Source organism: Pygocentrus nattereri, chromosome 28, assembly GCF_015220715.1.
Source record: "Pygocentrus nattereri isolate fPygNat1 chromosome 28, fPygNat1.pri, whole genome shotgun sequence".
Classification (NCBI taxonomy): Eukaryota; Metazoa; Chordata; class Actinopteri; order Characiformes; family Serrasalmidae; genus Pygocentrus; species Pygocentrus nattereri.
This window is the reverse complement of record NC_051238.1, coordinates 17,929,684-17,957,607: the sequence shown is the minus strand read 5'-3', so window position 1 is coordinate 17,957,607 and position 27,924 is coordinate 17,929,684. Positions and strand designations below refer to the sequence as shown.

General features: G+C 39.8%; 1 protein-coding gene across 2 annotated transcripts; it reads right to left on the bottom strand.

Moving 5' to 3' along the window:
* Positions 1-426: 426 nt before the first annotated feature.
* Positions 427-27,924, bottom strand: col2a1a (collagen, type II, alpha 1a). 2 transcript variants are annotated; one of them, XM_017721299.2, is made up of 54 exons: positions 27,651-27,924; positions 24,003-24,212; positions 22,158-22,174; positions 21,932-21,964; positions 21,689-21,721; positions 21,372-21,425; positions 21,074-21,181; positions 20,839-20,916; positions 19,958-20,002; positions 19,494-19,547; positions 19,227-19,280; positions 19,069-19,122; positions 18,882-18,935; positions 18,655-18,708; positions 18,129-18,173; positions 17,920-17,973; positions 17,474-17,518; positions 17,161-17,214; positions 16,931-17,029; positions 15,851-15,895; positions 15,342-15,440; positions 15,184-15,237; positions 14,803-14,910; positions 14,639-14,692; positions 14,428-14,526; positions 13,953-14,006; positions 12,891-12,989; positions 12,733-12,786; positions 12,590-12,643; positions 11,829-11,882; positions 11,626-11,679; positions 11,471-11,515; positions 11,249-11,347; positions 10,167-10,274; positions 9,600-9,653; positions 9,434-9,487; positions 9,270-9,323; positions 9,103-9,156; positions 8,428-8,535; positions 8,232-8,285; positions 7,967-8,020; positions 7,529-7,690; positions 7,283-7,390; positions 6,835-6,942; positions 6,493-6,546; positions 6,203-6,310; positions 4,831-4,884; positions 4,575-4,682; positions 4,289-4,342; positions 4,057-4,164; positions 3,495-3,783; positions 2,958-3,145; positions 1,773-2,015; positions 427-1,431 (listed from the first exon to the last, which is right to left on the bottom strand). In XM_017721299.2, exons 1-54 carry the CDS (start codon positions 27,742-27,744, stop codon positions 1,285-1,287), a joined length of 4,482 nt encoding a protein of 1,493 aa, XP_017576788.1. In that variant the 5' UTR covers positions 27,745-27,924; the 3' UTR covers positions 427-1,284. The 2 variants fall into 2 exon arrangements, with proteins under 2 accessions (XP_017576788.1, XP_017576789.1); XM_017721300.2 differs by lacking the exon at positions 24,003-24,212 and having other exon boundaries at positions 1,285-1,431.

The window sequence follows — 27,924 nt, the reverse complement described above, 5'->3', positions numbered from 1 at the left end:
AAAAAAGAGAACAAACAAAAAAAGATCATAATAATATTAATTATAACAAAAATATACACACCCTCACACAAATGCACACATCCTGCTCTGGACACTGTTGCTATGGGAACTGAATAATGGCTCTTCCAAAGGAGCCCCTCCTTCGATTATTCTGCTCATTCTGTGTCCTCAGAGCAGGCTGTGTGAGTTGGGTGAGGCTCGTAGGGAGAAGGTGTGGGGAACTTGGGGAATAATGGCTGACAGATTTAAACTAATAGCACCTTCTGAAGATGGACTGAACCAAGCCAGTACATGTCCTTCTGTCTTAGATCCTCCTGATCTACTGATGATGAGTTGACATCCGGATAATAACTTTGGTTTTCTTTTTCGTTGTGAGGTAGCTTTTTATATAAAAATGAAGATAATACAAATAAACAAAACCAGAAATATCGTCCAAATTTATTTTACTTTTTCTCTTTTGTAATGGGACCAACACTTCCTAAAATGGGCAGTCAAGGGGAGAATAATGGAGCACAAATAAAATAAACAAAACAAAACAAAAAAAAATTGAAAACTGCACTTCCCAAAAAAAGTGTTGGTGTGCATAGACACGCACTCGCTCACACACAAACACATAATTGTGAAAATATATAGATCTGGCTGTTTCAGAACAGACTTTTACAACAACTGAACCAAGATTTTTCTTTATTATACACAGTAAATGTTAACTCCCGCCCTCCCCAGTTTTAACATTTCACAATACTTAGCAGAACGTGATGTTTCTTTTACTGAGTCACAGTCAGGAAGCAGAGGGAGGGGAAGAGTGTGACTGGGTGTGGTTCAAGATGATCTTAGTGGGAGGGGCTTTTGTGGTATCCAACCAAAATTGCACCCAGCTCTAAAGCACCACCCACCCTTGCCATATGTGATGACATCTAGCCATGTTTCTGTGCTTTCCATCTCTTACTCATTTAGTCTCACTTGCTCGTTTTCTTCCTCCTCTCGGCTCCCGTCAGGAGGAAGGACTTCACTGAGGCTTTGAGGGGGAAACATGGCTGGATTTCAGAGGGAGAGACTCATGGGCCAGTGCTGCTTAGTGCTGGTCTCCAGGGCACTAAACGTGGACAACACAACTTTTGTGTTTTAGAGAAAAAAAAGCATTCACCAATTTTTCAATTTTTCAATTTCCTTTCCTTTTCCTTCCATATTTCTTTATTTGGAGAGTGTATTGCTTCTTCATGGAGCTATTGCTTATCATTTTATATCTTTCCATGTCTTATATCGTGTTCCACTTTTGTTTTTTTTTTACAAGAAGCAGACTGGTCCAATGTCCGCTCCAAACTCCTGGTTAGCTCCACCGATGTCCATGGGAGCAATGTCTACGATGGGCAGTCTAGATGTCTTCTGAGTTTTATATTCAATCACAGTCTTACCCCACTGACCTGTGTGCTTCTGTAAAGTAGAGAAGTAGAACCCATGTCAGTGAAAATTATTCCTTAAAAATGGAAACCTCTAACATCATTTATAAATGTAGGTCAAATTTCATCATCATCACACTCTTAGAAATAAAGGTTCCTAAATGGTTCTTGACTTGTATACAAGTGTCTAGAAAAAGTCTTTAATTAGTATAGACCCTTTGCATAATGTGGAAGTTTTCTGAATTTTAAAAAGGTTTTTTGCACTGACACATTTTGCACTGACACATCTCATATACCAAAATGGTTCCTTAAAGAACCAAAAGTGGGTTTTTTTTTATGTGTTTGCCTGCTTTTCTATAATTGTGTGAATCTTACCGTGCAGCCATCCTCCAGTACGCCGTATGTGAATCGGCTGTTGCCCTCTGCTCTGATTTCCACATCGTTGGAGCCCTGCAGCAGAAGAGCCTTCTTTAGGTTGCCGGTTGCCTGGTCCATGTAGGCCACGCTGTTCTTGCAGTGGTAGGTGATGGTCTGAGAAGCTTCACTGGACAGCAGTCTGAGGAAGTTCAGCTGAATGTTGGCTGTGCTTGGCATCTGGCCATTCTCAGCATAGCTGAACTGTAGGAGAAATGTATGAAGATGACATTTGTTACAACAAAAGAGAAAATATATCACTAACAGAAATAACTGAGTGCCTCAGACTATGACACACATTCAGAACCTCAGAGGGTGACAGCAGGAAAATTTGAATGGTTTCCAAACATTAAGAAAATTACATGGGAACTCAGTCAAGCAGGGGTTTGTAACTTAGCTGTGGACAATCAATAATTGTCATTCATGCTCACAGCTATAAATAGCATATTCAGCAAGTTCTACAGGCATTTTTATTTTATTTCAGAAAGCCTACTTTTCTTCACAGTTTCTACTTCTAGAAAGGTTTATGCTTCTTTCTGTGCGATATATGTGTTGGGAAAATGTGTGGTTGATGAACATTGTTCTTTCATTGTTCTTTTGACTTCTGTTTTGCTATAACGTTAACTTTCTTGATGTAAACATAAAGGGCCCATATTCTGCATTTTTCTTGTATGTGTTTTTCCCCAAGGTCCACTTATGACATTTGTGTAGTTTTATATATAAAAACAGTCCATTTTTTTCAATCTCTATTTATCCCAGTTTAGTATTAAACAGGCTTAAGCATTAAACAGCCTTATATTGCTTGTTTTCTGATTGGCTGCACTGTATCATGGTTTATTTAAAAAGCAATCCGGACTGAAACACACCTTATAACTTCAGCGAATGGGCGGGGCTTAACTGTTATAGGTGGATGTATGTAAATGTGTCATTATATGAGCCATTTTTAAAGTTTAGTTTAGTATATAGTATATATACAATATGGGCTCTTTAATGATCAAGAAGTGAGTGCTATTTACTTTTGATTGTTCTATACAATGCCCCCATCTGTGAATCTTCTGTTTTACTACAGCTCTGACATGACCTTTTTGATATACACTTTAGCAAACTAATGTTTTAATGTTTCAGTGGAGTAAATGTATTACTCACGTGGAAGCCACCGCCCATGCTCTCTCCGAACCACACATGCTTGGATGTCTTGCTCTTGCTGCTCCACCAGTTCTTGCGTGGGATAATGGGGTTGCTGGGGTGCACACAGGTCTCTCCAGTCTCCATGTTGCAGTAAACCTTGATGGCATCAGCAGTGCTGCCAAGGTTAGGATCCACCCAGTACTCACCTGCAGACAGTGGTCACATTATAGTAAAAATGCCAATATGCCAGTCAATTATGATAATTATAATCATAATGTGCACAATATTCCTGTGCTTGTGTTGGGGTCTGTAAACACCTATCCATTTTAATGACATAACGCTACCTTTACATCTGATTTTTTTATCTTTAAGTCCAGTTTATCACTCTCATGAATGCGTGCCTTACAAATGAGTGTTACTGAGTAATTTTTATAGTTATTTATAGCAAAAATAAGCCTGCAGATCAAAAACTTGACAATAAGCCTAGAGTTTACAGGGTTCCCTTTTACTCTGCCTTTCTCTTCTATTCTTACGATTCCTATCTCTTTTTCTTACCGCTCTTCCACTCAGGATGGCACAGTTTGAGGTCGCGGCAGGTGCGGGCAGGATTCTTCCGAGAGCCATCGGGGCTGCGGATGTCCTCGATCTGGCTGTTGATAGACTTGAGTGTGGCATCCACCTCCACATCATGCTGTCTCAGAGAAGCAGAGGCCTCATCGGCACGCATGTAACGCAGGGGATCAGGAGCCTTCTCAGTCTGAGACAGTCCGGCAAAGGCAGACATGTCAATGCCAGGGCCTGGAGGACCAGGAGGACCAGGGGGGCCAGGGTTACCAGGAGGACCCTGAAGAGAGAGGCCACAAAGGAGAGAGAAAAAAATCAGATATGTTCCTTTGCCATCAGGTGTTCCCAATCTTCCACTAAAGTTTTTCAAGATGTTAATGACTGGAACTCAAGTCTAAATCTATGCTCATTATTATTCAGAGGATCTGCAAGTGGCAATATTATTACTGCTTCCTTCTGATACATTTTATGATTACTTTAACCAAAATGAGGCAGTTTGTGTTAGAGCACGTAATTGCGTAAGTTGAATAAGCATCTATATATTTAAACTCACAGCTGGGCCAGACTCTCCAGAACGTCCACGAGGTCCAGGGGGTCCAATAGGTCCAGGCTGACCATTTGCTCCATCCTTTCCAGCAGGACCAACTGGTCCAGGGGGTCCCTACAAGAAGGAGATTGGTTAAGCAGCAGGTTAACTCAGCAACCTGCACAACTTCCAAGGTCTTATAGCAATAGTTTTTACACAATCTGTATTAGCAGATCTAACAAAAACCTGAGATTCTCACCTTGGCTCCGCTAGGTCCAGCAGGTCCAGCAGTACCCTGGTCACCAGAAGGACCCTGTAACACAAGAGCAAAATCAAACCAACTGCTTTATTAATCCCAGGCTTATTACATACAAAGGCTTTTTATTCAGTAAATACAGGGACTTCAGAGTAAACTGGTTGAGCATTTCTTAGGTTATAGAAGTCTGTAATAAAACTTGTTAAGGGGTTAAACCATATCACAGATTTGTTTTGCCTGTGTTTGGAGGAAACACTTATAGACAAAGGAGTTTGAAGCAAAAACTCACGGGAGGTCCAGGAAGACCCTGCAGACCAGTGAATCCTCTGTGTCCCTTCTGTCCTCTCTCTCCAGCCTCACCAGTCTCTCCCTTGTCTCCACGTGGTCCTTGAGGGCCCTGTAATTGAAAGAATATCAAGATGCTCAACACATGCTGGAAACACTACGCTCTATCTATTCAATGTCTAATACATATTCTTCACATTTTTGTATAATGTATAATCAGTAACATGTACAGAACTGTGCTCTTTCAAACAAGTACTTACAGCCATGCCTCTAGCTCCTGCAGGTCCAGGAGGTCCAGAAGGTCCTTGTGGTCCCTAAAGAAAAGAAAAGAAAAGAGAAGTGCTTTAGTAACACCAACTATTATCATGAATTAAATGATTAATGCAAAAGGCACTGGCAGGGCCTCAAAAACTGTGTAAATGCTACTGATTTCCTTGGGGTATGGTAGGCTTGATGACGGTGATGTGGATTGCCTTGGTAATGTTCATGGTAATGAGTGAGAATGTCACTGTAAAAGAAGACTGGTATAGCTAATTCTAGTATCATGTGCTAAAAGCTTTTTGGAGTGAAGGACACTTTTGTAGATTAAAAGCCCTAAGATCAATAACTGAACAATGCATCTAGAGTATAATGGCTGTAAATGGTCTTGATAAGACATTCTAGAACCTACAAACATTTTTTGCCTCTTAGAGCTTACAGAAATCTGTAACACCTTCACAACCACTAGATTTATAATAGGGATTCCTAACTACACCTTTTTCATTCCTCAGTTATGAGACTGATCTTATTCCATAATGAGCCAAAGCCATTTATATTCCTATTATAAAAACTGAACAGACCCTTAAAATGTTTTATTATTTTATGTTGGCTTGTGCAGCAGAAGCATTGCCTTTGAAAGCCCTAGGCCTGTACTGTTTGTGTTCTAGAAAATCAGAAAGATTGTTTTGTGGTTTTAAGATTCTAACAGATTTTTTTAATCCACTGCAACATAGTTGCTAACAACACATTTTGAAAAACAAATGCTATGAATATTGATTTGGTACCCTTTCTAATTTTGTACATTGCCCTTCTAATAAGATAACACTGTGCAGAACACTGATCCATCTGCTAAACATTTCACAGGTAAAAATGTCATAATTACCAGATGCTAACTGGTAGTTGATGCTATATGTTTGTCTGATTAGTGGATGATTGTTTGACATGGATTATACACTGATGTTTCCACAGGCATCGGTGAGAATATCACTATAAATGAGGGCCGGCCTGACCAATTATAATGTTGTGAGTATAAACCAAAGACTAGTGAAGCTTTTTGAAATCAAGTGCAGTGACACTATCCACAAAGGGTGATTTATGCTAAAAATGTTTGAGAACTGCATTTACGATGGTATGGTCACTGCTAATAATGCTGGGTCTGTGCATGTTGGAATGCTTTTTTTGTTGCTGTTTTTAAATTAGTTTTGATAACTGTGCTAGCATTATTAATAGATTTGCTAGTTGGGGATTCGGAGGTGATACAAAATATTGCCTTATTATAAATGATAATGAAGGTACTGACAATTGTGTTGTGATGTACAATGGTACAATCCCTAAACCCAATGAATTTCTCATCTCTGGGTGCAGAATACTCACATTCTCTCCTCTGTCTCCTTGTTTGCCTACAGGACCAACAGGACCAGGAGAACCAGGGGCACCGGGAGCACCAGGAGCACCAATGGGACCAGTGTTACCACGTTCACCCTGCAGGAGACATATTCATTAACATAAGCAATCACTTTATTAGTACTTATGTTAGCTTGCTAATAATCATGAGTTTTAGGTAGGATTACAACATAGTATAACACACTGTACTGTATGTGCTACATTTCATTGGCTCAGCTCAAATAGTGCTTTGTGAAATAGACAGAACAATGTGTCTTCACCTTAACACCAGGAGCACCATCTCTGCCAGGAGGACCATCAGCTCCAGGAGTTCCCTAAAGGAAAAGAAAGAAAAAGAGTGATTTTTCTTTAAGCTTGGTTATTTTATCAATGTCTTTGCTCACTCTTCAGAAATGAAAACATCCAAGTCAAATGAATTAAAATGTAGTTTTAATAGTATCAGCCCAATTCTGGTTTATTCTAGTCCAATTACATCAATGGCCTTTCAGGTATCTCAGTCACTCTCAGGTCAGTTTTATGGGTAGCGTGAACAACGTTACTCTGATTATTTTTTCTTTTACTCAAGCCCAACTTCATGTGATTAGCTTAGGGGAGCTCTTCACCTCACGTCCAGTTTCTCCAGCAGGTCCAGTCAGTCCAGGGGGTCCAACAGGGCCAGGTGGGCCACGGTCACCAGCACCTCCAGGGGCTCCCTGTTTGCCAGGCTCACCCTGTGACACAAAGAGTCATTAAGCAAGAAATATCAATGTCAATGCTTAGGGTAGGGATTGCATATAATATTTGAAACTTTCAACATTTTTTAGCATTTTTATGAGGCCCAATAGAAACTGCACTCATTCAGATACTGAACCAGTGTGTTTACTTCTATTGTTCATAATGAACATAATCATAGTGCTCATCAATTTCTCATTAAAAATGTACCTAACAGTAACTACAATAATCAATTATATATTCATCTATTATTCTTCCCGAATATGTATTTCTATCTAAAGCTCTATATCAGTCTGTATCATGTGTTTTGTGACATGATTTGGCACTTTTTATACTCACTGAAGGTCCAGGAAGACCAGGGAAACCTCTCTCACCACGCTGTCCAGGCAGACCAACAATACCACGCTGACCAGCAAGACCTGCAGGACCAGCAGGACCATCAGCACCCTAAACATGAAAGAGAAAAGCATGACAAACATTATTAGACTCTGTGGTGGGCAGTATGTAGAGATGAGTCATTCACAAACAAATGTGACAGTGGAGGTGCACTTGAATGGACAACTAAGAAATGAGTAAGAGCCTTACAGGGGGACCATCCTCTCCAGGCTCTCCTTTCTCTCCAGGGGTTCCAGCGGGTCCACGCAGTCCAGCATCTCCTTGTCTTCCTGGTGGGCCAGCATCACCACGAACTCCCTTAGGACCATCTTTACCAGCAGGACCGGCTGGGCCAGCAGGGCCAGGGTTACCCTGAGATGGGGAAAGACAGAGAGAAGAAAATATAAAAGAAAAAATAAAGGTAGAGAATGGGAAGAGAAAAAAATTGAATTAGATCTTATGAATTAGTACTATGATCTGTACTAATACTGTATTGTATACATTGTGTATGTGTATGTACTTCCTTTTTGAGTAAATAAATAATAGAAGATCATATTCGTATACATATTTATTTTTGCAGATGCACACAGTAAAATCTCTAAAGACTGAAAACAGTGAGATGTACATGTGAAGTTGTAAAGGGCTTACATTGGGACCAGGGGATCCAACTCTTCCAGCAGCACCTGGGAAACCAGTAGCACCCTATAACAGAAAACAGAACAAAAAAAAAAACATTAATTCTAATTCTAAAATATGAATACAGTAATTGTACTTGCCCATAATGTCAGTCATTAACCAACAGAGCATTAACATTGCCTAAAAATGTTACTCAGCAAAGCCTGAACAGAAATCAGTGAACAACTACAGCTACATGATTCAAATAATGGCTTAAGATAATATAACAAAGACTCACTGGGGCTCCCTGTGCTCCACGAGCTCCTTTAGGACCAGAGACACCAGTAGGGCCCTGAAATCAAGCAAAAAAAAAAACATTAACATGCCACAGTGTTGATGTTCAAAATCACAAAGGAAAGTGCAGGGCAGAGCATCAATTGTTTTCACAGCATGCTTTGATACCGAATGTATACGTTTTGTAAAATGTTACTCACAACTGGGCCAGGTGCTCCAGATGGTCCCTGAGGTCCAGGGGCTCCAGCATCTCCTTTCTGGCCTGACTCTCCCTGCTCTCCCTTAACTCCAGGCTGGCCATCAGAACCCTGTGGAGAAACAAAACAAGGGGTTACATTTATTTCAGAACTGTATGGACTCAGGAGTAAATAGTGCATTTTAACAGTGCTTATATATTACAAAAAACTTTTATTTCCAAAATGTGAGGAAATAAATAAATACACAAATATAAATGTAGTGTCAAATATGCAACATGCCCTGTCACTCCAGTAAATGACAAGTGTTCATTTAAGTAAAGCAGTTAATCCTCAGATCAGTTTTAGTACCTGCACTACAAAAAGGCTTCAATAACACAGACACAACCTCACACATTCTGTATCTGTTTAGCTCAAAATCTAGTGCTTTCACAAGTAACTTTCTCACATCCTTCTACTACTCTGACAAGATGTTCACTAAATGTTTGAGTATGTTTGAGGTGTAATTATTGCTCATTTTTCTCCTGCTTATTAGGAAAAATACATATTCTAGTGATGTTCTAGAGTTAATCATCATTCCTGATTGATGACCATAATGTTCATTAATGCTTTTGATGATTTCTGTCAATTACGTAACATTGAGCTGTTTGTAATTATAATAATAGATGTAGCTCTACTCACAGGGGGTCCAGCAAAACCAGCAGGGCCAGGAGGTCCAACCTCACCACGATCACCCTTGAGAGAGAAGAAGAAGCAAAGTTGAAGACAAAAAGAGCTAAGAGAAATTAGATCACATACCATGATAACACTGGCCAAACTCAAGCAGAATAAAGCAGAATCATACTTACAGGAGCACCACGGGCTCCAATAGGTCCAGTTGGTCCAATAGCACCAGTTTCACCCTGAGAAAGAGCAAGGGTGGAGGAGATTAGAAACAAATCCACTAGAATTCCACTGTTCACATTTAATAAAAGATAAAAAATATATCATAAGAGCTTGATTGAAGGGTCACCTTAGCTCCGTTGGGGCCAGAAGGGCCAGGTGGGCCAATAGGACCAGTCAAACCCTACAGAGAAAAACAAGCAATGCATGTTCAGAAAGATAAGGCAAATATCTTTTTTAAACAATAAGATACTTTAAATAAAAGGCATAGATATATGGAACAATTTAAAACCCACTCTTGAGCCATCTTTTCCAGGAGCTCCCTCAGGTCCTTTCTCTCCACTGTCACCCTGAAAAGGAGAGGCCAATCAGCTTGATCAATTGACTGATCAATAAGTAAATAAAACAAATCTATCAAAACCAAAAGATCCAGAGTAGTGTACAGATTCAGATTGATTCGATATGATACAGTGGTTTCTTGACTCACTGTTTTTCCAAAATTGTCATGCCTTACATTAGTACATGAACATTTTCATTTTCAGTTTGTTAGAGCTTTCAATTTTATAGACATCATTAAAGTACAATACTTGAAACAAAAGCTGTACTTTGTAGTGTCCTGATCTAACGCTCTAGCCTGCAAGCTAACATATTAGCCCCAAGCTAACACACTAACCATAAGCTAACATGCTCCTCACAAAACAACAATAAAGTACAACACAGCGCAATACAATTAGATAAAATGCAATATGTTGCATTATTACGTTACTATGAGTTTATCATGAAATGCACAAAATTTGAACAAACCCATTGTTGCATTCTAAAGCATTCAGAGCAAGATTGTTGGGTGTGAATGTTTTGCTTACTCTGTCACCCTTAGGTCCAGAGATGCCAGAAACTCCTCTCTCACCAGGCATACCCTGCAGACCAGGAGGACCCTGGGCACCAGAAGCACCAGCCGGGCCTATCGCACCCTATAAGACAAGATAAAAACTACATGAGAACAGCTTAGAAAAATTACAGTGAACTATATGGATATGGAAGGGGCAATACTATGATATGGTCATACATTCATTTAAAAATGTTCTAATGACTGATCAAGCCTTCCATTGTTTCTCAACTTGTTCATGGTTTTCTGTGGTTTTGTTTTAACTAACACTTAACAATACTTGCTGTAGTGTTTACTATGCAAGAGCAGAGGAGGAGGAACAGTTACTGTAGACAGTGGGCTTTGAGGGCCTCTTGCCCTGCCCATTTCACTGTTTTTCCTGCTCCAACACACCTGATCGAATTAGCTAATTATGTAGGTGTGACAGTGCAGGTAAAACATCAAAATGGGCAGTGCAGGATATTTTAAGATCAGGCTTGAAGACCAGCACTGTAGGAGACATGAGTTTAAGACATATGGTGTGCAAGAGTTCCCAAACAAAAAATATGATGTCAACAAATAGTGAAGACATCTAAGAAGATGAAAAAAAATCTTAAAGGGCTCTTATTTTACATTTTCATTCTATTTTATTTTGTACTCCAAGGTCCACTTACAAGTTTGTGTGGGTTTATGTGCCAAAACAGTCCCTGAAAAAACAGCTCGAACTGAAACACTTCTTATAACTTCAGCATGAATGGGCAGAGCTAAATTACTGTAAGCTGAATATATGTAAATGCCTTGGTTTTTGTGACAGCACTGTGAGTTCAACACTGGCTGTACATGCATCTTAGTTTTCAAATATGGACCTCTTCGTTTTCAAATATGGACTGAGGAGTGAGCGTTAAAACTCTTTTTTTTTTTTTAAATGAAGATTTTCCACAAAATGGTCCAAGACAACAGCAAGATGGTGGCAAGAACTGAGAAGTGTCTAACCGTACATATAGGATGTGATGTTTATTATAGTGAACATAAAATGATGCAGAAGTTACAGATTTTGTAAAGTTACATCAAAGATCTCACCTTGGGTCCATCAGTTCCTGGAGTACCTGGAAGTCCTCTTGGTCCCTGAAGACCCTGAGGTCCAGCACTTCCTCTCTCACCAGGGAAACCACGCTCACCCTAAGAGAGACACAGACTTAGACAGTCATCTTCCTGCAGTATGATCCAGTACTAGAGATTCAACTACATTCAGTCTCTGTGATGCAGTCTTCTTGATGGTAAATCATGGTAAAATTAACTCACTCTTGGTCCTACAGCACCAGGGGCACCACCCTCTCCAGGAACACCCTGTAGAAGGAAGGAGGGAGAAAGTAGCCAGGATACTCAGTTACTATTACCATTACTGTCAAACAATGTGTTTATCATACTAAAGACATCATTAACTAAGTAATTCTTACCTGGTCACCTGGTTTGCCACCTTCTCCTGGTGGTCCAGCAGGTCCTGGCAGACCCTGCAAAGAATCAAAGCAAAGTTAGATTTGAGCAGTTTCAATACTAACTAGACGTACTGATTGTAATCACATATCAGCATAAGCATGCTACATCGTCTAAAGTTGTATGTGATTGTTGTATGTATTAATGTGCTGGTTTCCTATTGTACCTGGAAGCCAGAAGGACCAGGCTGTCCTTGTTCGCCTCTTTCTCCAGCAGGTCCCTGTGATGGCATAAAGCAATGGTTATTATTTGGTTTAATATTCTTGGTAGCAGCTTGTAATTTCCTTTCCTTATCACTTACAAACTAGTCATACATGTATAATTTCGCATTCATCGTGGAATGCGTTTGTGTACATCAGCGTGCTCTTTGGAAAAGTCCATTGTTTGTTCTCACAGACCAAAACACTGCAGATTTCAGCACACTGCCTCATCAATCACACCTGATTCAGCTCTTCAGCTAATTAGCAAGGCCTTCATAACTGAATTCAGAGCATTAGATGAGGGTAAAAGCTTATCTCTGCATGACTTTGGCCTAGCAGGTCCCCAGTTTGAAATGCCTGCCTCACAACTTCAGTGCAAATTGGAAGAGCTAAACTGCTGTCAAGTGAACAGGAAGATTTATGTATATGCACCGCTTTTGTGACATCACAAAAAATTATTCAAACCAGGTTGTATTTGCAGCTTAATTTCCATATATGGACTATGCAGACTGGAGAGTGACTATTCAAACTTTGAAAGTGCTTATATACATCAACAGCTATTCAAACTAGAGTGGGAAAATAGTGGGTCCTTTAAGGACTGATTTTCTAATGTGATTTATTATTATTCTTTAATCTGTGAGCACTGTGATGGTAATGCGTAACGGTTGGCTTTTCCCTGTATATTTTGTTTTATCAAATAAAATTAATAAAGTAAAGCAGTACTTACAGAAGGACCTGGAGGACCAGCGGCTCCAGTTTCACCATCTTTACCAGGCAAACCCTGAAGAAAAACATGATAAATTTAGGTCTCCTTTTGGTTGTTCATGTCAATTGAACACAAGTAACAGAGCTTGAATAAGGATTGCTTACTCTAATACCAGGGCTGCCAACAAGTCCTTTCTCTCCTGGTTTGCCAGGTTCACCCTACATGAGAAAGACATACAAATGCAGTGAAACACAAACACTTCAAGCTGACCTCATGAAATATGTGAGGAAATTTCTCTGTAGTGTGACTTTAGTGTTCCTACATTGGCTCCCTTAGGACCAGGGAATCCCATTACACCAGGCTGTCCACGAGCTCCCTGAGGACCAGGGGGACCAGGACGACCATCCTCACCAGGGGCACCCTGTCAGGGGTGAAAGACATTTGTGTTATTTCTATCTCTGTGTGCCCAATAGCTGTGAATGTAATGTGATTATTTACAATAAATATTGTCATAAGGAGTGTAAAAAGTGCATCAAAGTTATTCTGTGTATCTGATGGTGGCAATTCAATTGCATTGATTTTGAAATGCTATAATCATTATGATTACAATACTCATTTTTTGAAAATCAAAATCAAATTTTTCAAATGTAAAATATTTTTTACTCTCTGTATTGCACTACTAAGTGTCACAGTTTCCCCTTGTTCTTGGGTCTGTTTCTTGCCCTGTGTTGTAGCCATGTGCTTCCTGCCATGTGCTTTTGTTTGTTTTTGGGTCTTGTGCTCCGCCTTTTCCCCACCTTCCCCATTAGTATCTTCACCTGTCTGTAGTCTGTCTCCTCCCTCTCCCAGGTGTTCTCCATTTGTTGTAACCTTTATCTAGCCCTTTGTTTTAGTCAGTGGTTGTCTGGTCCACTTGTCACTCATCACTCGTGACTTTGTCTTACGTAGTTGTTCTTTCCCTGCCTCGCGTTTGTTCGTGCTTTGTTTAAGCCCTGTAGTTTGTTACTTTGCACATTGCTAGTTTGTTTTTGTTATTAAAGAGTGCTTGAAGTCTTAAATCCAGCCTCCCTGTGTATACCATACATGACGCTAAGTAAATAATCCTTCCAGTCACAATGTTAGTAATAATTCTGCATCATACCAAAACAATCTAATCAAGATTTAGTGATGCACTTAATCATTTCTCTAAACAATCAAAGCTGAACTTAATTGTTGTCTGAGATTTACACCCCTAATAAAACACTTTTATAGACATCTGAGTCAGGAATAGTTGAGTTATTTATTTTTCACATTATGCCTTCTACCTGCGTCTTTTTTTTTTTAAGCAGTTCCCTTTTTACAAAAGCACTAAATATAAATATGATGCGCATGCTGGGACACTCACAGATGGGCCAACTTTTCCTTGGGGTCCAGCATCTCCAGGACGACCAGTAAGACCCTATGAAGGAAAAGAAGAGAAAGAAAAAAGAAAATTATCAGCAAGCAATTTACATGTGTAATTTATTTGTTTATTTGTATATAATAAGAGTATACAAAAGCATATCTTTTCTTGTGTGTTTATATAAAAAGTGCTTAACAGTGCTAAAAGGTGGAATGTCTTATAAAGAGCTCTCATTAATTTATTCAAATGTTCTAAGACATCTGCTGCAAGGGTGAAATGTACTCATGCCATTTGAATGACCAAAATCACTGTGCAACTGAATGACTGAATACTGAAGAAGATACGATCGATATAACTGAATTTTAAGGCAGTAGGACAATGATTTGCTAGAAAACAATCTTCCATGCTTTTGAACACAGCTAATGATTTAAATGTCTGTGGCAATGAAAATTTCTCCAAATAAAGTTTAGCTACTCACTCTGGCTCCAGGAAGACCAGGCTCGCCTGGACGGCCAGGATCTCCAGTAGCACCTTTAGATCCAGTCAACCCAGCAACACCACGATCACCAGGTGCACCCTATTAAAATCACAATGAGCAGTGAGTTGTTCAGCATTCACACTAACTGCTTGATACTGGTAGGAAAATATCAGATATAACTTGAATTAAATGTTCATTAGCTTTTACTCACCTTGGCTCCAGCAAGACCATCCTGACCAGGGAATCCACGGTTACCTGGAGCTCCCTAGCAACAAGAAAAAGGGACACAATGCATAATTAATTATGTGGATATGCAGAGATCATACTGTAATCTAGTTGCACAGATGTTAAATTGTGTAAGTCTGTCAGACTCACTCTTTCTCCAGGAGGTCCAAGAGGGCCAGCAGCACCAGGCTCTCCTCTTGGTCCTCTCTTACCCTCCTCTCCAGATGGGCCAGGAGCTCCCTGGGGTCCTGCTACACCCTGCGTAGCGTAAGCAAAGATGCATGGGTAGGTACTCTACAAACAACTATTAACCTTGGTTGAAGATTATATTATAGCTAAATGTAGCTGCCACACTGATAAAACCAGATTAAAAAAAAGACAGATTCCACTGAAACTGACACTAATGACGGCATTGAAAAAAGGATGATGTTGTGAACAATGCTGATGGTGACTAATGATAATAATGACTATAATGATGGTGGAGGTAGTTGTAATGATAAAATGGTGTGGTTAATGATGAATGTCACTTACCCGCTCTCCTTTGGGTCCAGCTTCACCCTTAAATCCTGGGATACCAGGGTCTCCCTGTTAAAAGGCACAGTCTTTTTAATGCCTGAATGAGAATGATCTAGACACATAATAAAATAAAAGAAACAGAGAACACTTTGGTTAATATGATGAATACTTACACTCTGTCCCTTGGGCCCAAGAGGACCAGTAGCTCCCTGAGGTCCAGGTGGGCCACGAGGCCCTGGGAAACCTGGGGCACCAGCAATACCAGGAGCACCCTGCAGAGGAACACACCAATTAAGTATGTTTTGCAAGTCCACTATGAACAGTCAGCAGTATTCTGTTTCTCACACAACTAGGTAGTTAATGTTCAGTTAATAAGAAACATTCATTATATCACAAGTGCTGAATTGATTTTAAGAGATACTTAATGGACCTGGCTTGCAACTCACTCACTCACTCCCTTTCTCCTTCACTCCCTCCCTCACTCACTCATTCACTCATGTTTAGCAGGCTGGTAATTCTCCACATGGGGTCACTGAGTGCCATTAGCACTCATATAGCTTTTGATAAAAGCTTTGCATAAATCTGTCCTTGTTAAAGTGTGTTCATGTGCATGTATGCTTACATTCAGTTAAGTGTTCAGACACTGACTTGAAATAGTGAAGACATAGAAAAATATACTCACAGCAGATCCTTTGGCTCCAGGAATACCATCAGTACCAGGGTTACCCTACAAAAAATAAAAACAGATCATAATTAATTCTCATAACAGAGTGAGTAGTGTCAGTAGTCACTCAAAGTGTATGAGTGCAAAAACCTTTTAAGATAATTTCATATGGTTGAGTAACTTTGTATACAGTTTATCTGTTAAAAAGTCCTACGTAAATGTATAGTATCTATGAAGTTTGTGTTGAACTGTCCAGCAATAAAAGTGATGGGTAACAGTATGTGATGAAAGTTTGTTGCTTTTGGCACAATGAACTTTGTTGTCTAGAAACTCAGGTTTAGGATGTATAATTCCTGTATGCTTGTTCAGTTCAGCCTGCATGAAGTTTAAAAGCTATAGTAGTTTTAGTAGCTACACTATATTGCCAAACGTTTTTGCTCATCTGCCTTCAACACGCATACGAACGTGAATGACATAGCATTCTTAAGCCATAGGGTTTAACATGATGTTGGCCCACCCTTTGCTGCTATAACAGCTTCAACTCTTCTGGGAATGCTTTGCACAAGGTTTAGAGTGTGTTTATGGGAATTTTTGACCATTCTACCAGAAGCGCATTTGTGAGGTCAGATGCTGATGTAGAACGAGAAGGCCTGGCTTGCATTCTCTGCTCTAATTCATCCCAAAGGTGTTCTGTTGAGTTGAGGTCAGGACTCTGCACAGGCCAGTCAAGTATTTCCACACAAAACTTACTCATTCATGTCTTTATGGACCTTGCTTTGTGCACTGGTGCATAGTCAAGTTGGAACAGGAGGGAGCCATCCCCAAACTGTTCCCACAAAGTTGGGAGCATTAAAAATTTGCACTCTCAGTCTATTGTTCTGCACACTGTCTAAGCAGACAAATGCAGACAAATAAGTGAATTGCAATAAAAAAATGTCATTCAGCTCTAACAGAATTTTAAGACAGCCTAGATCGGTCCTGTACATAACCTTGTATAGCTTATGTAAAAGACTGGCATTAGTTTGATCTCATTTTGATTCATGTTGTATGAAGTGGCTTAACACTGATTTAAATATACATTTCTGCAAATTTACTTACAGCGGCACCAGCAGGTCCAGGTGATCCAGGTGTACCACCCTCTCCACGGGATCCTTGTGCTCCTTCAGGTCCACGAGCTCCAGTGGGACCAGCCTCTCCCTGTAAAATGAAGATTATCTGTTGGCAACTTTTTCTGAACTAACCCAGTAAGTACTCTTTTAAACATGGAATAAAAACCTTGTAACAGGTGTCTGAATACAAATTTAGGGAACTGACAGGTGTGAACTCACCTTGGCACCAGGAGATCCTGGGAAACCTGGGGCACCAGCAGGGCCAACTGGACCCTACACATAATATACACAATAAACATACAGTATCACTATACAATATATTAATCAATGAATTCACAAAATGCTGCTCGGGCTAATGCTTTTTCAGTGATGTGTGCAAAATTACTAGTTGCCAACACTAAAGCAACCAAAAACAAAAAAAAGATAATGATAACTTTACTAAAAGTAAACTGTACTTTAGACTGAAGAGCAGTTGGTTGATAAAGGATACATGATGAATGGTCTATAATGATATTTTGAAGGTAGTACTTACAGGAGGACCAGCAGGTCCAGGAAGACCATCATTACCACGGGCACCCTACAGGGAGGAAAGACAAGAACGAGCCAAATATAATAATTATGTTTTTAAATAATAATTCTATTTAATAATATATAAACAGAGCCATGTTTCAGTTTCATAACCACCATAACACATGCACAGTGTGCTTTCCTAAAGCACCTGTTGCAGCATCAAACACTATATGCTCTCTTTATACATGAAGGCATTCAGACATGCACATATAACATTCAGGCAAGTAAAACAGAGTTGTTTTTTTTGCTATAACGTTTTGACTAAAATCTAAGCTTTCGGATTGCACAGTCATGTACATTTTACTGAGACATCTTACGTAGAATGCTTCACAATATCAGTACCAATGTCATTATCAGTATGATCTCAGTCATTTCTCATCATCAAGAGTGAGGTGGCTGATCACTTACAGCAGCTCCAGAGGGTCCAGGACGTCCTCTCTCACCAGGCAGACCACGAGGGCCCTAAAGACAAAATCAAAAGAAAAGAAGCAAACATTAGACATAAAGAAAACTGGGTCACCAAGGATGCTATGTGGTGAAGTAAATGATGACGTTATTAGGTATAAGAGGAGTCATTAGTAGTAATCTCAGTATATCAGGTCATCTCTGTAACTCACCATTGGTCCAGGAGCACCATTCTCACCAGGAGAACCACCCTCACCCTGTGGGAATAAAAAAAAGAAAGATAAATGTGTGAGAGACTAATTCAATTATTCAACAATAGTATACTGAAAATATATCACAACAGTTTATATTTTTATTAAGCTGACACAATATAACAATGTATTCATTGGGTCTATAGGTGTATTACTGTGCCAAAAGGAAACAAATATACCAACATTTCTGCTGATATATGTTACATGCATAAATAGGGCAACACATAGAGTATGACAGAATTTGTCTGCGTTTTGGTCTGGGGTACTGTGAATATATTTGTGATATATTTTCAAAAATCTGTTTTGAATGTTATGTCTGTGAGAAAATGCGCAAAGAATGTTAGTTTCATTCTCATGAGACTATTTACAGAAAGCTAGCATCTGTCATGTATGTATATAAACATTTGATGCAGATGTGCAAATAGCACAGTTTTGTCCTAATAGAACATGCTTTTAAGGGTGAATTTGAGGGATGGTGTGTTTATACCTTAGCTCCAGCAGCTCCAGTCTCTCCTTTGGCGCCATCAATACCTGGGTGTCCCTACAAACATAAACACATGTCAGTACCACAGTTTTGCCTTTACACAAATATACACAATCAGTCTAGTCCTAGACTGCAGCACCCACAAAGTTTAGAAAAGCATAGACATAAAAGTATGCATATTTATGATATATTACTCCTGCAATCAGACAATTTATTATTTTTCAAATTACTCTGTGTCCTTTGATGCCAGGAAGTCCAGGAGTTCCAGGGAATCCACGAGCTCCCTACCAAACAAGCATACAAAATGCAAGACTTTTAAAAGAGCATACATAAAGCTGACATATTACAGATTCCACATAACAGAATGGAGACTTCATGACTTAGTATTCAGTGCTTCTACTACAAAATGGGGTTTACCTGAGGCCCTGGTGGTCCACGGTCACCAGGCTTTCCAGATTTGCCAGCCTCACCCTAAAGAAGAGGATATGTTAGCATCACAAGTATAGATCATGTGAAAGCATCAATAGCGTTTATGTAAATTATGCCCAGATTTGGATTTTGAGTAGGCTACTCACATCACTTCCAGGTTTTCCAGATGGTCCAGGAGGGCCACGGGGTCCAATAGGTCCCTGGTGGAACAGACAATATTGTGAATATGAATAGCTAAAAACAAATAAAGTGGTATTTCAAGGTGTTGGATGCACTACAGATGGGCCAGCAAAAGCTCCAGCTTCTGTAAGAAAGGCATGTGAAGGTGTATGTAGGCTTTGTGTTCATGTATGTTGGTTGAATGTGTAGCGTCGTGCAGTATCAGATGGAAAGCAGCCATTTGTGTTACTCACAGCAGTTCCGGGTTCACCAGGCTCACCGGGGTTGCCTTGGAAACCTTGTGGGCCCTAGATTTTGAACAGATGAGAGTGTCGGGTTATGTGTGGGCATGTAAGTATGAGATACACATCACAATCTGTGACTCAATCTGAATTTAAAGGACAACTGCCTAAAGGACAGCTTTTAACCCCAAATCACCATCTTTCGTATAATTCATAACTGACTCATCCCCCCACACAGTCAATTTAATGTAATTTTATTATATTGTCCAATGCACTTCAAAGTTTAATATCTACATGTACTGTTTATTATTCAATGTTTCAACGTCAGCTGCAGTACTTGCGCAGTTTAATGCACAGTGGATGTGACAATAAAGCAGACTCTGATTTCTGTCCAAACATGCAGCCCGTGAACAATGTTTTCTAAATGACAATAACTGTAAATTATAGTGTGTGGCTTTATATATGTATACACTTACAGGTGCTCCAGATGGGCCAGGGGGGCCACGGGGACCCATGGGGCCCTACAGAAAGAGAGAAAAATAAATTAATACATAAATTATACAAAATGAATAATGCAATTAATGCACAGTTAAACAATAAAACACAAACTCAAGGCACTTAGTTGATTTACAAAAAACAAGGTAACATAAAGCACTTTAATATAATAAACTGATTATCTATTATTCACAGCAACTTGTTGAACAATGTAACTGGTTGCCTTTTTTGTGTAACAAGTGAATTCTGAAAATGGCAATTCTTTTGTTCACCAATAGAGGGTGCAACAGGACAACTAGCCAGCTGACTTCTTTTTTCATTTGTTAGAGACAGAGCTACATATAGCACATATTGGATTATTTATTTCACATATTAAAAGGCAGAACGTTTTATATTGTGATGTGCAGTAAGCAGTGTAAGCTTTTTATAGCTATGATATTTTTCAGGGGCATCCACAGCTAAATCTACACAGAACAGATTTACAGAACACAGAACAACACAAACAGAAGAAACAGCTGATGAAGGCAGTAACAAAAATAAGGTACAGTCATTTATTCAGTCCCAGTGCAGCTCTGTTTAAACACTGATCTCGGCATGCTGTTCTTTTCTGTAATGCTGTTATTTGTCACTATGGGGGGCATATTTGTTTTTTTTCCCTCGACCCAGCAAATAAGTTACTCAAACAAACATCAGTAGTTTATTCACTACATTATTATTTACCAGAATTGTCCATAATGAACAGTGTCTTTATAGGCAATTGATCTAAGAACCTTTGATCTTCTACACTCACATAGCCTGACTTTAATAACGAAAGATTTTACCAGTAATGATCCTAATGTGTTTATGCTAGGGGTAATCTCACCATTGGTCCTTGCATTACACCCATCTGAGCTCCTCCTGCTTTCTCATCAAAACCACCAGCCATCTGAGCTGCAAAATTCTGTAACAGAGAAACACAGACTTAAAGAACAACAGACACTTACAGTAAACACTGCAATCTCCTACACTGACCCAAACACTAATTCACTTGCACTTATGTCCATGTCAATAAGTAACAGATTGAGCAGACAGAGATAGGAGGAAGAGACAAAACTCACTCCTCCAAGTCCAGGGGGGCTTGGGCCTGGTGGGCCGGGAGGTCCAGGGGGTCCGGGGTTGCCTGGAGTGCCGGGCTCGCCATCTCTTCCTCTGGGGCCTGGACTTCCCTGAGAAACAGAACAGATGAAAAGAAAACAAAGTGGAGAGATTAGCAAAATCCCTTTCACATGACAACATCCTGCTGAGGACTTTCAGTGCCCCCCTCCACCATACTGAGATTACAGAGAATTAGGGCTGACTCATTACTCCGGCTCTCAAGACTGGAAGGGAAACTGTCAGAAAAGCAAACTGTCTTACCTTCTCACCCTTAACTCCTCTCTCTCCGCGTGGGCCCTGCTCTCCAGGGGGGCCCTGAAACAGCATCCAAGATCAAAAAGCTTTACCCCCAGCATCAAAATCTTAAAAAAACTAGCAACTATTCCATGCTACATCTTTAACTGTAGTTGTTTTAACAGTGAAGAACTCAGCTAGGGCCTTCAGGTACATGCAAGCATCCCACAGTTAAAGGAAGCCCCCTGGTGGAGATGTTTGTAATTAAACTTTACTACTGTGGCAGAATTCACCATATTTAATATGTTACTGAATTTGAGTTAAATGCACCAGAAATGTCATACCATGGGTCCAGCGGGTCCTCTTGGTCCTACAACCTGCAGAAACACAAAAGAATAAGAACACGAGTGAAGCACAATTTGAACCTTGCTAACCAGTAGCTACAGCATTTCTCATTTCTGTCAGAATTTTTAAAAAAGTGTTGTTTTACTTTACAACGCAGAAGAATACATTTAAATTATGTTTAAAATCTGTAACTTCAGGATCAAAATTAAGTCACAATTGCCACAATATTGTTGTGAACTCACATCTGCAATCTCGCCAGGTTCTCCTTTCTGTCCCTGTAATGAATTAAAGTAAGAGTTTTGAGAGAGATGTCTCACAAACCCAGTGCTTTAAATGCTATTGTGTATGGAATAGAATTATTTTAGTAAAAAGTGTGAACTGAAGTATGTATTGTTCATTATATTGCTTTTATTGTATGTATTATATCCCTATTCCAGTTACTCAAAGGAAAATAACTTTTCCACTCACCTTTGCACCAATAGTCTCTGTAGTCAGGTAAAAGAACCAGAGATGGAAAAAAGGACAATGTTAAAAACATCAAAATTAATTAACATTAAACATTACACAGTTTATCATAATCCTGTAACAAGTAAAAAGTAACACCATTAATAGTTCAACCAAGAAACACCTTAGTAACTTTGGTAACTAATGAAAAATCACCATGAAAACAATAGGAAGGTCACATTGGGTCACTAACAACTATGTGACAACAGATTAATCTGAAATGATTAGAAAAATCAAAAAGGACTGCCACTCAAAATAAATTGCTAACTGCAGTAATTAGGAAACTCTGGCCTTTGACAAGGTCCTTTTCACTGACAAAACCAATCAACAACTGTTCCTGGAAGGGACCAAGCAAAAGGGCTCAAAACTGGAAAACCGAACATCGCTGCACTAATTAGTGCACCAAGTCCACATCATCCTCCAAACCCATTCTGCTGCAGTTAGTTAAGGAAAAGCAATGGCTCAGTTAACAGTTACTGGTACAGCAATTACAGGTAAAGCAATAAAAACATTTCTTGAGCCGCTCATTCTATTTTAATGTGAGCAAATACAATGAGACACTGCTGAAATGATTAAGCAAAAGCATATGTTTCACACAGTAAGTGTTAATACTGCTGTGTGGATTTTGCCAAAGGTGAAACATGATGTGATGAGGTATCTGCATGTACATGTATCAGTATTCAGTGTGTTTTTTAAAACCTTTTCATGCACCATCGTTGATTAGGTCTACAGAATGAAAGAGTGCTTTTAAAAGCATGGCTGGTTTGACTGAATATACTGTGGTGCACCAAAAGCTTTTTTTTGGAAGAACACTTCTTGGTTTTATGTCCTTATTGTAACAAAAGCATTATAAGATTTCAGCTAGAATGTAATTGCTTTTGAAAAGTAACAGAATCAGACTATTAAGAGTCTATGTTTGAGTAGGAGCTATCAAACAGTGTCTGAATCTGCTTGAATTAATCACTTAGCATGTGACTCTGTGAGTCAGCTAAAGTGATTCTTTAATAAGCTTTTGAGTATGATAGATTTGACCGATTTACACTAGTGTCTGAGTATGGTTTGAGGGGTTATAGAGTTCATAGAATGGTCCATAAAACCTCTCACTCAGACTCAGCTGACCAATGTAAATACCAGAGTAAAGCATATCAAACATACTGATCATCAAATGAAAGTTTTCTCAGCACTGTCCACCAGCAATGATCCACTGATGAACGCTTTTTCATAGTATCCAGTCTCTTAATGCATTGTCTGAATTTGTAGAAATCAAAACCAGCTGTAATCAATCTGTTGTTCGCTGGTATTTTTTGAGCTAAACAGGCTCTGAAGTCAAAAAAGTAATAAAAATACTTTAAAGACAGTAGCAAGCTAAAAATATAGAACTTAATGTATGTGGTATGACTGTTCATAGTCTAAAATTGTAAACCTACATTTCATCGTGGATTAGAAGGCCAAACAACATAATTGGCAGTTTTGACTTCATACATAGTGAGTCCAATGACAGGCCAGATTCACTTTGAGAGAGCATTAAAATAACTCCATAATAAGGAGTGCATAACACTGAAAAAGGCTGAGAAACTTTCATTCAAGACACAAAACTTTCAAGTGTTCTTTCCCCTCCACTTTGACTCTTTGTTTTGAGTTCCAAACTTAGCCATCACAAAACCATAGCCCATCCCACTGAAGAGTGTGGGGGCGGAGCTTGGTTAAATGGCAGTTGTGGAGCTCAAAATAGACACTGTGGAGGTGATGGTGTGTGAAGCAGCTTTGCAGGTGTGCTGAGCAGAAAGAGAGGTGTGAGAGAGTGCGGACCGATGGGTTGGTCGTGATCAGCAGGGCAGATGGGGCAGCACTCTCCGGGTGGGATGATGGGATTGGCACAATCCCTCAGCTCCTCGCAGATGACCTCATCACACAGCACCGCCCCTGAGTCGCACACACAGACACGACACGTCTCCGGCTTCCACACTGCACGGTCCTCATAGTGAAGGCCGTCTTGGATACAGCCGCCTAACTCATCCTCTGTAACCACCAGATGTATGAGGTAAGAGACAGGTCAACACACACATGTTCATGGTATAGTTACCCACAAGCTAATCGATCCCATGCAAATGACAATTTACATGGTTACAATCTTAATTGACCCCTTATTTTGACTCCTCACGTACACAACTACATGTCTTACATATTAATTTCACAGTAGTTACTGAGCAATTCATTGGTGAATAACCCTATTCACCAATTAATGCCTAGAGTTTAAGAGTTCAATTCTGCCAGGCTTTCTTTGCTACAGATCATGGGTTTATGAGGCCCCCGGCACACGTACTTCTGTGTTAAAGGGATTTCAATACTTAAACATTTTTATTGCATTGCAAACCTATTCAAGAACCTTATTTTTACATCAGTGGATTGTCCCTAGTCTTTGAGCCACATGGTCTGAGGCCCCCCAAGGCCCCTGGCAGTTAGCACCCCCCTGGGCACTGGCCCCATAGGCCCAGTCAGTAATCCATCCCTGACTGTTACTCATTTGATTGACTATGAATATATTTTGCATGCCATCTTAGAGTTGTCACAATGAATCAACTGAATTCCATTCCTCAATGAAGAAAAAAATATTAAAATGAACCTTCTCAGTAATGATTAAGGCAAGTTGCATGATGATAACGTATACTGTAAATTCTTCTGCTGTTCTCCTACAGTAAGAGACAGCGTGATGGACACTCGTATGCATTGAAGCATTTTAAAAGGCTTTCTAATTGATCTTTTGCTGTATTTTGGAATATTTCAAATTATATTGATTTGTTACTGTTCATTTAAGTCCATGCTATTGTTTGACCTTTTCTAAAACTCAATTAGTCATCAGAGTTGGCCAAAATTATTAAACTTAATGTCTGCACTCTTTTAAAAAAGGTGTGACAAAGGGTTCTTTGAGCATTTCCATAGAAGAACCATTTGAGTTTTCTGAATAACCATGTTAATAAATGAGTAACATTGTCAGTGTAAAGAATTTTTTAAGGCTATAAAGAGCTTTGATATAATGTAAACCCCGTTTAAGGGTTCTTCCATGAACATTATGCAGGGGCTTCTCAAACTCATACATCTCATTTACAGTTAGTTCTCTAAAGAATCAACTACTGAAAGGTTCTTTAGGGAAGCAAATGCGGTTCTTCTATGGCATCACACAAAGAACCCTTTCTGGCACCTTTAATTTTAAGAGTGTATGACCAGATACACTGTCAAAGATATGTAGTTATTTTGAGACTGAATGACATCAATGCATGCGAGATGCATATCTTACACCCTACTGTAAAATGTGGGCTTCTGTGGTCTGTCTGAGTGAAACTAAATCCTCCATCCACTAACCTGGCAATGAATGGGCCTTTCTCACCAACACAGGGTAGCATTGATGGACTGGTGCCTTAAGCAAACACATCATACTCACAACCTCCATCTGGATCTAATGGTCTCGCCCTCCGCCAGTGCAAACACACCTCAGTGGGTCACAGGGAGCGACCCTCAGACACAAACACACACATACACATAGCTCTGGGACTGTTTGTGTTTCAACTCTTGGTGTGAAAGCACTAGCGTCTTAGATATAAAGTGAATGGCTCATCTGTATTTGCCTAAACCATAAAATGTAGGAGCTGAATGAGTCCATCTATAAAATTCCTAAATTGCTCCTGATTCCTGCACTAGGGGCTAAACAAGTCCTCCTAAGTAACTAGTCTAGTAATTAACATTTTATTCTTGTCTGATTGACTGCAGGCAAGAAAAGCTCAGTGAACATAAGAGGAGGCATCCAAATTAACCATGCACGTCAAACCTTATCACTGGAGGGAATGAGAAAAAAGCATGTACAGAACATGTAGTGCACATTTTATACCTCCAACTTATTCATTTATCACTCTCACCCCCAGGTGGTTCTCGTGTCCCTTTGAGCCTGCCAGTCTGATGTTTTCACTGGTGGGTTTGGTCCCCTCTGACAACATTCCAGAGGCTTTTGCCAAATCTCCAGATCTCATGATCTATGCCCTAACATTGACCAAATAAACCTTATACCTTCTAAACCCCTTTTCAATGTTTGCTGATTGAGCACCATTTGATCCTTCCTGGGACCTGCAGCTAGTCCTAAGCTCTCTCACACATGCATACACAGGTGCACGTGCTTGCATGCCGACTAAGGGGCAAATGGGCAAATACTTTGCCTCTTTGTAGAGAGCAGTGACAAATGGTGCTGCAACATCTTATTTGTTAATTATCACAGTAGGAGGTCCTACAGTATAGCATGACATAAGAGCACAATATGCCTTTATTTTGTTCCTTAGTCATTACTAGTCTTAATAGCACTAATTATCAAATGAGAAGTCACGCATTTTGTATTTTGCTCAGCGAAGTTCAACTGAGTTGAACAAAATTACACATGTGCTGTTTTAACTATGATAACCGGACCCCAAACGTTCCTGAGCATTGAGTGCTTTACATTGTTGTTTGGTCAACATCAAAATTTGCAGGCTATTTATAATCACATCTCATAGATGTTCACTTACTGTCTGTATGAAAATTTTGTATAGTAAACACAGTAAACCATGAACATTTTAGCAACTGTCCATCTTCACAAAGTCTCGCACTTCCAAGTACTAATTCTTAAATCCAGTTCTCTGATAAAATGACTACACAGAAAAATGTCTGAAACGTTTTTGTTTGTTTGTTTGTTTTTGTTCAGCTTGGAAACACCCTGACCAGTCACCCGGTAAGGGTGAAGAATTTCCTCAGGTCAGGAGAGAAACTTAGGCTGTGTCCAAAACCGCATACTACCACACTGATAAGTATGTCAAATAGGACCCCACTCTTAGAAGTGCGTTCATTAGTTTAGTACGTGGTTTTGGACGCAGACCCAATCTGTTGTTAAATCAACTTGAATCTCGCAATTCTACTCTTACAAAGGCTACTACTCCCTGTATATTGCACAGATTAGTTCATTAAAAAGCTTTTACGGCCAATTACTGCACTATGTGTACCATTTGACAATCAGCCGCAGAATGAATGAACATATACCGCAACGATTCGGCAGTAAGGGCAATTAATTCATAAACTAGGCAGTGCACTATGTAGGGTTCACCAAACCATTTGAGATGCAGCCAATGAGTTTCAGTTACAAAGCGCACGGCGGGTAGCCTTAAGCTAACTCCAGAGAAGAACATCAGTCGTCTGCAAGCTATGATGTCCTGCTTTTACTAAATAAAGCAGTAGTCAACGTCTGACAACTGCAAACTCGGGTTTAGTTACACAAAAATACACAACTTCCACAATCCCAGTGGAACCTGATTGAACCAAATGGCTTTTGATCCAGTCCAAACTCGCCCCCCACGTCGCCACGGTAACACCAGAAACCTTTTCTTTTCTCTTTTTTTGTTACCAGAAAAAGACTTCATTTCAATGAAAAAACTCCAAACTTACGGTCACTCTCCCGTTGGCCTCTGACAACGGCTAGTAAAACAAACTGCGTTGCTGCCAGTAGCAGGACAGTCCGTGAATCCACAAATCTGAACATGTCTAAAAATGAGACATGCAGGTCCGCCGGGTGGAAAAGTCGCCGAGATCGGCGAAGCTGCAGTCAGTGCTCAGGAGTGGGTGAGCAGGCTAGTAGTGTGTGTTGATGGGGAGTTTGTTGGGGAGATCCCGACGGTAACCCACCGCGTCAGCCCAAGCTCCGCGGTTTTAAGTCTGCAGT

Bases quoted from the DNA above. Each gene is read 5' to 3' on its own strand.
- col2a1a (XM_017721299.2), bottom strand. From the start codon at position 27,744: ATGTTCAGATTTGTGGATTCACGGACTGTCCTGCTACTGGCAGCAACG. The intron at 19,281-19,493 runs GTGAGTAACACA...CTGTTCCACCAG, and splicing joins CTGGTGAACCCGGAACTGCT to GGACCTATTGGACCCCGTGG. The intron at 9,157-9,269 runs GTAAGTATGATT...TTCTCTCTCAAG, and splicing joins TTGGAGCCCGTGGTGCTCCT to GGTGATCGTGGTGAGGTTGG.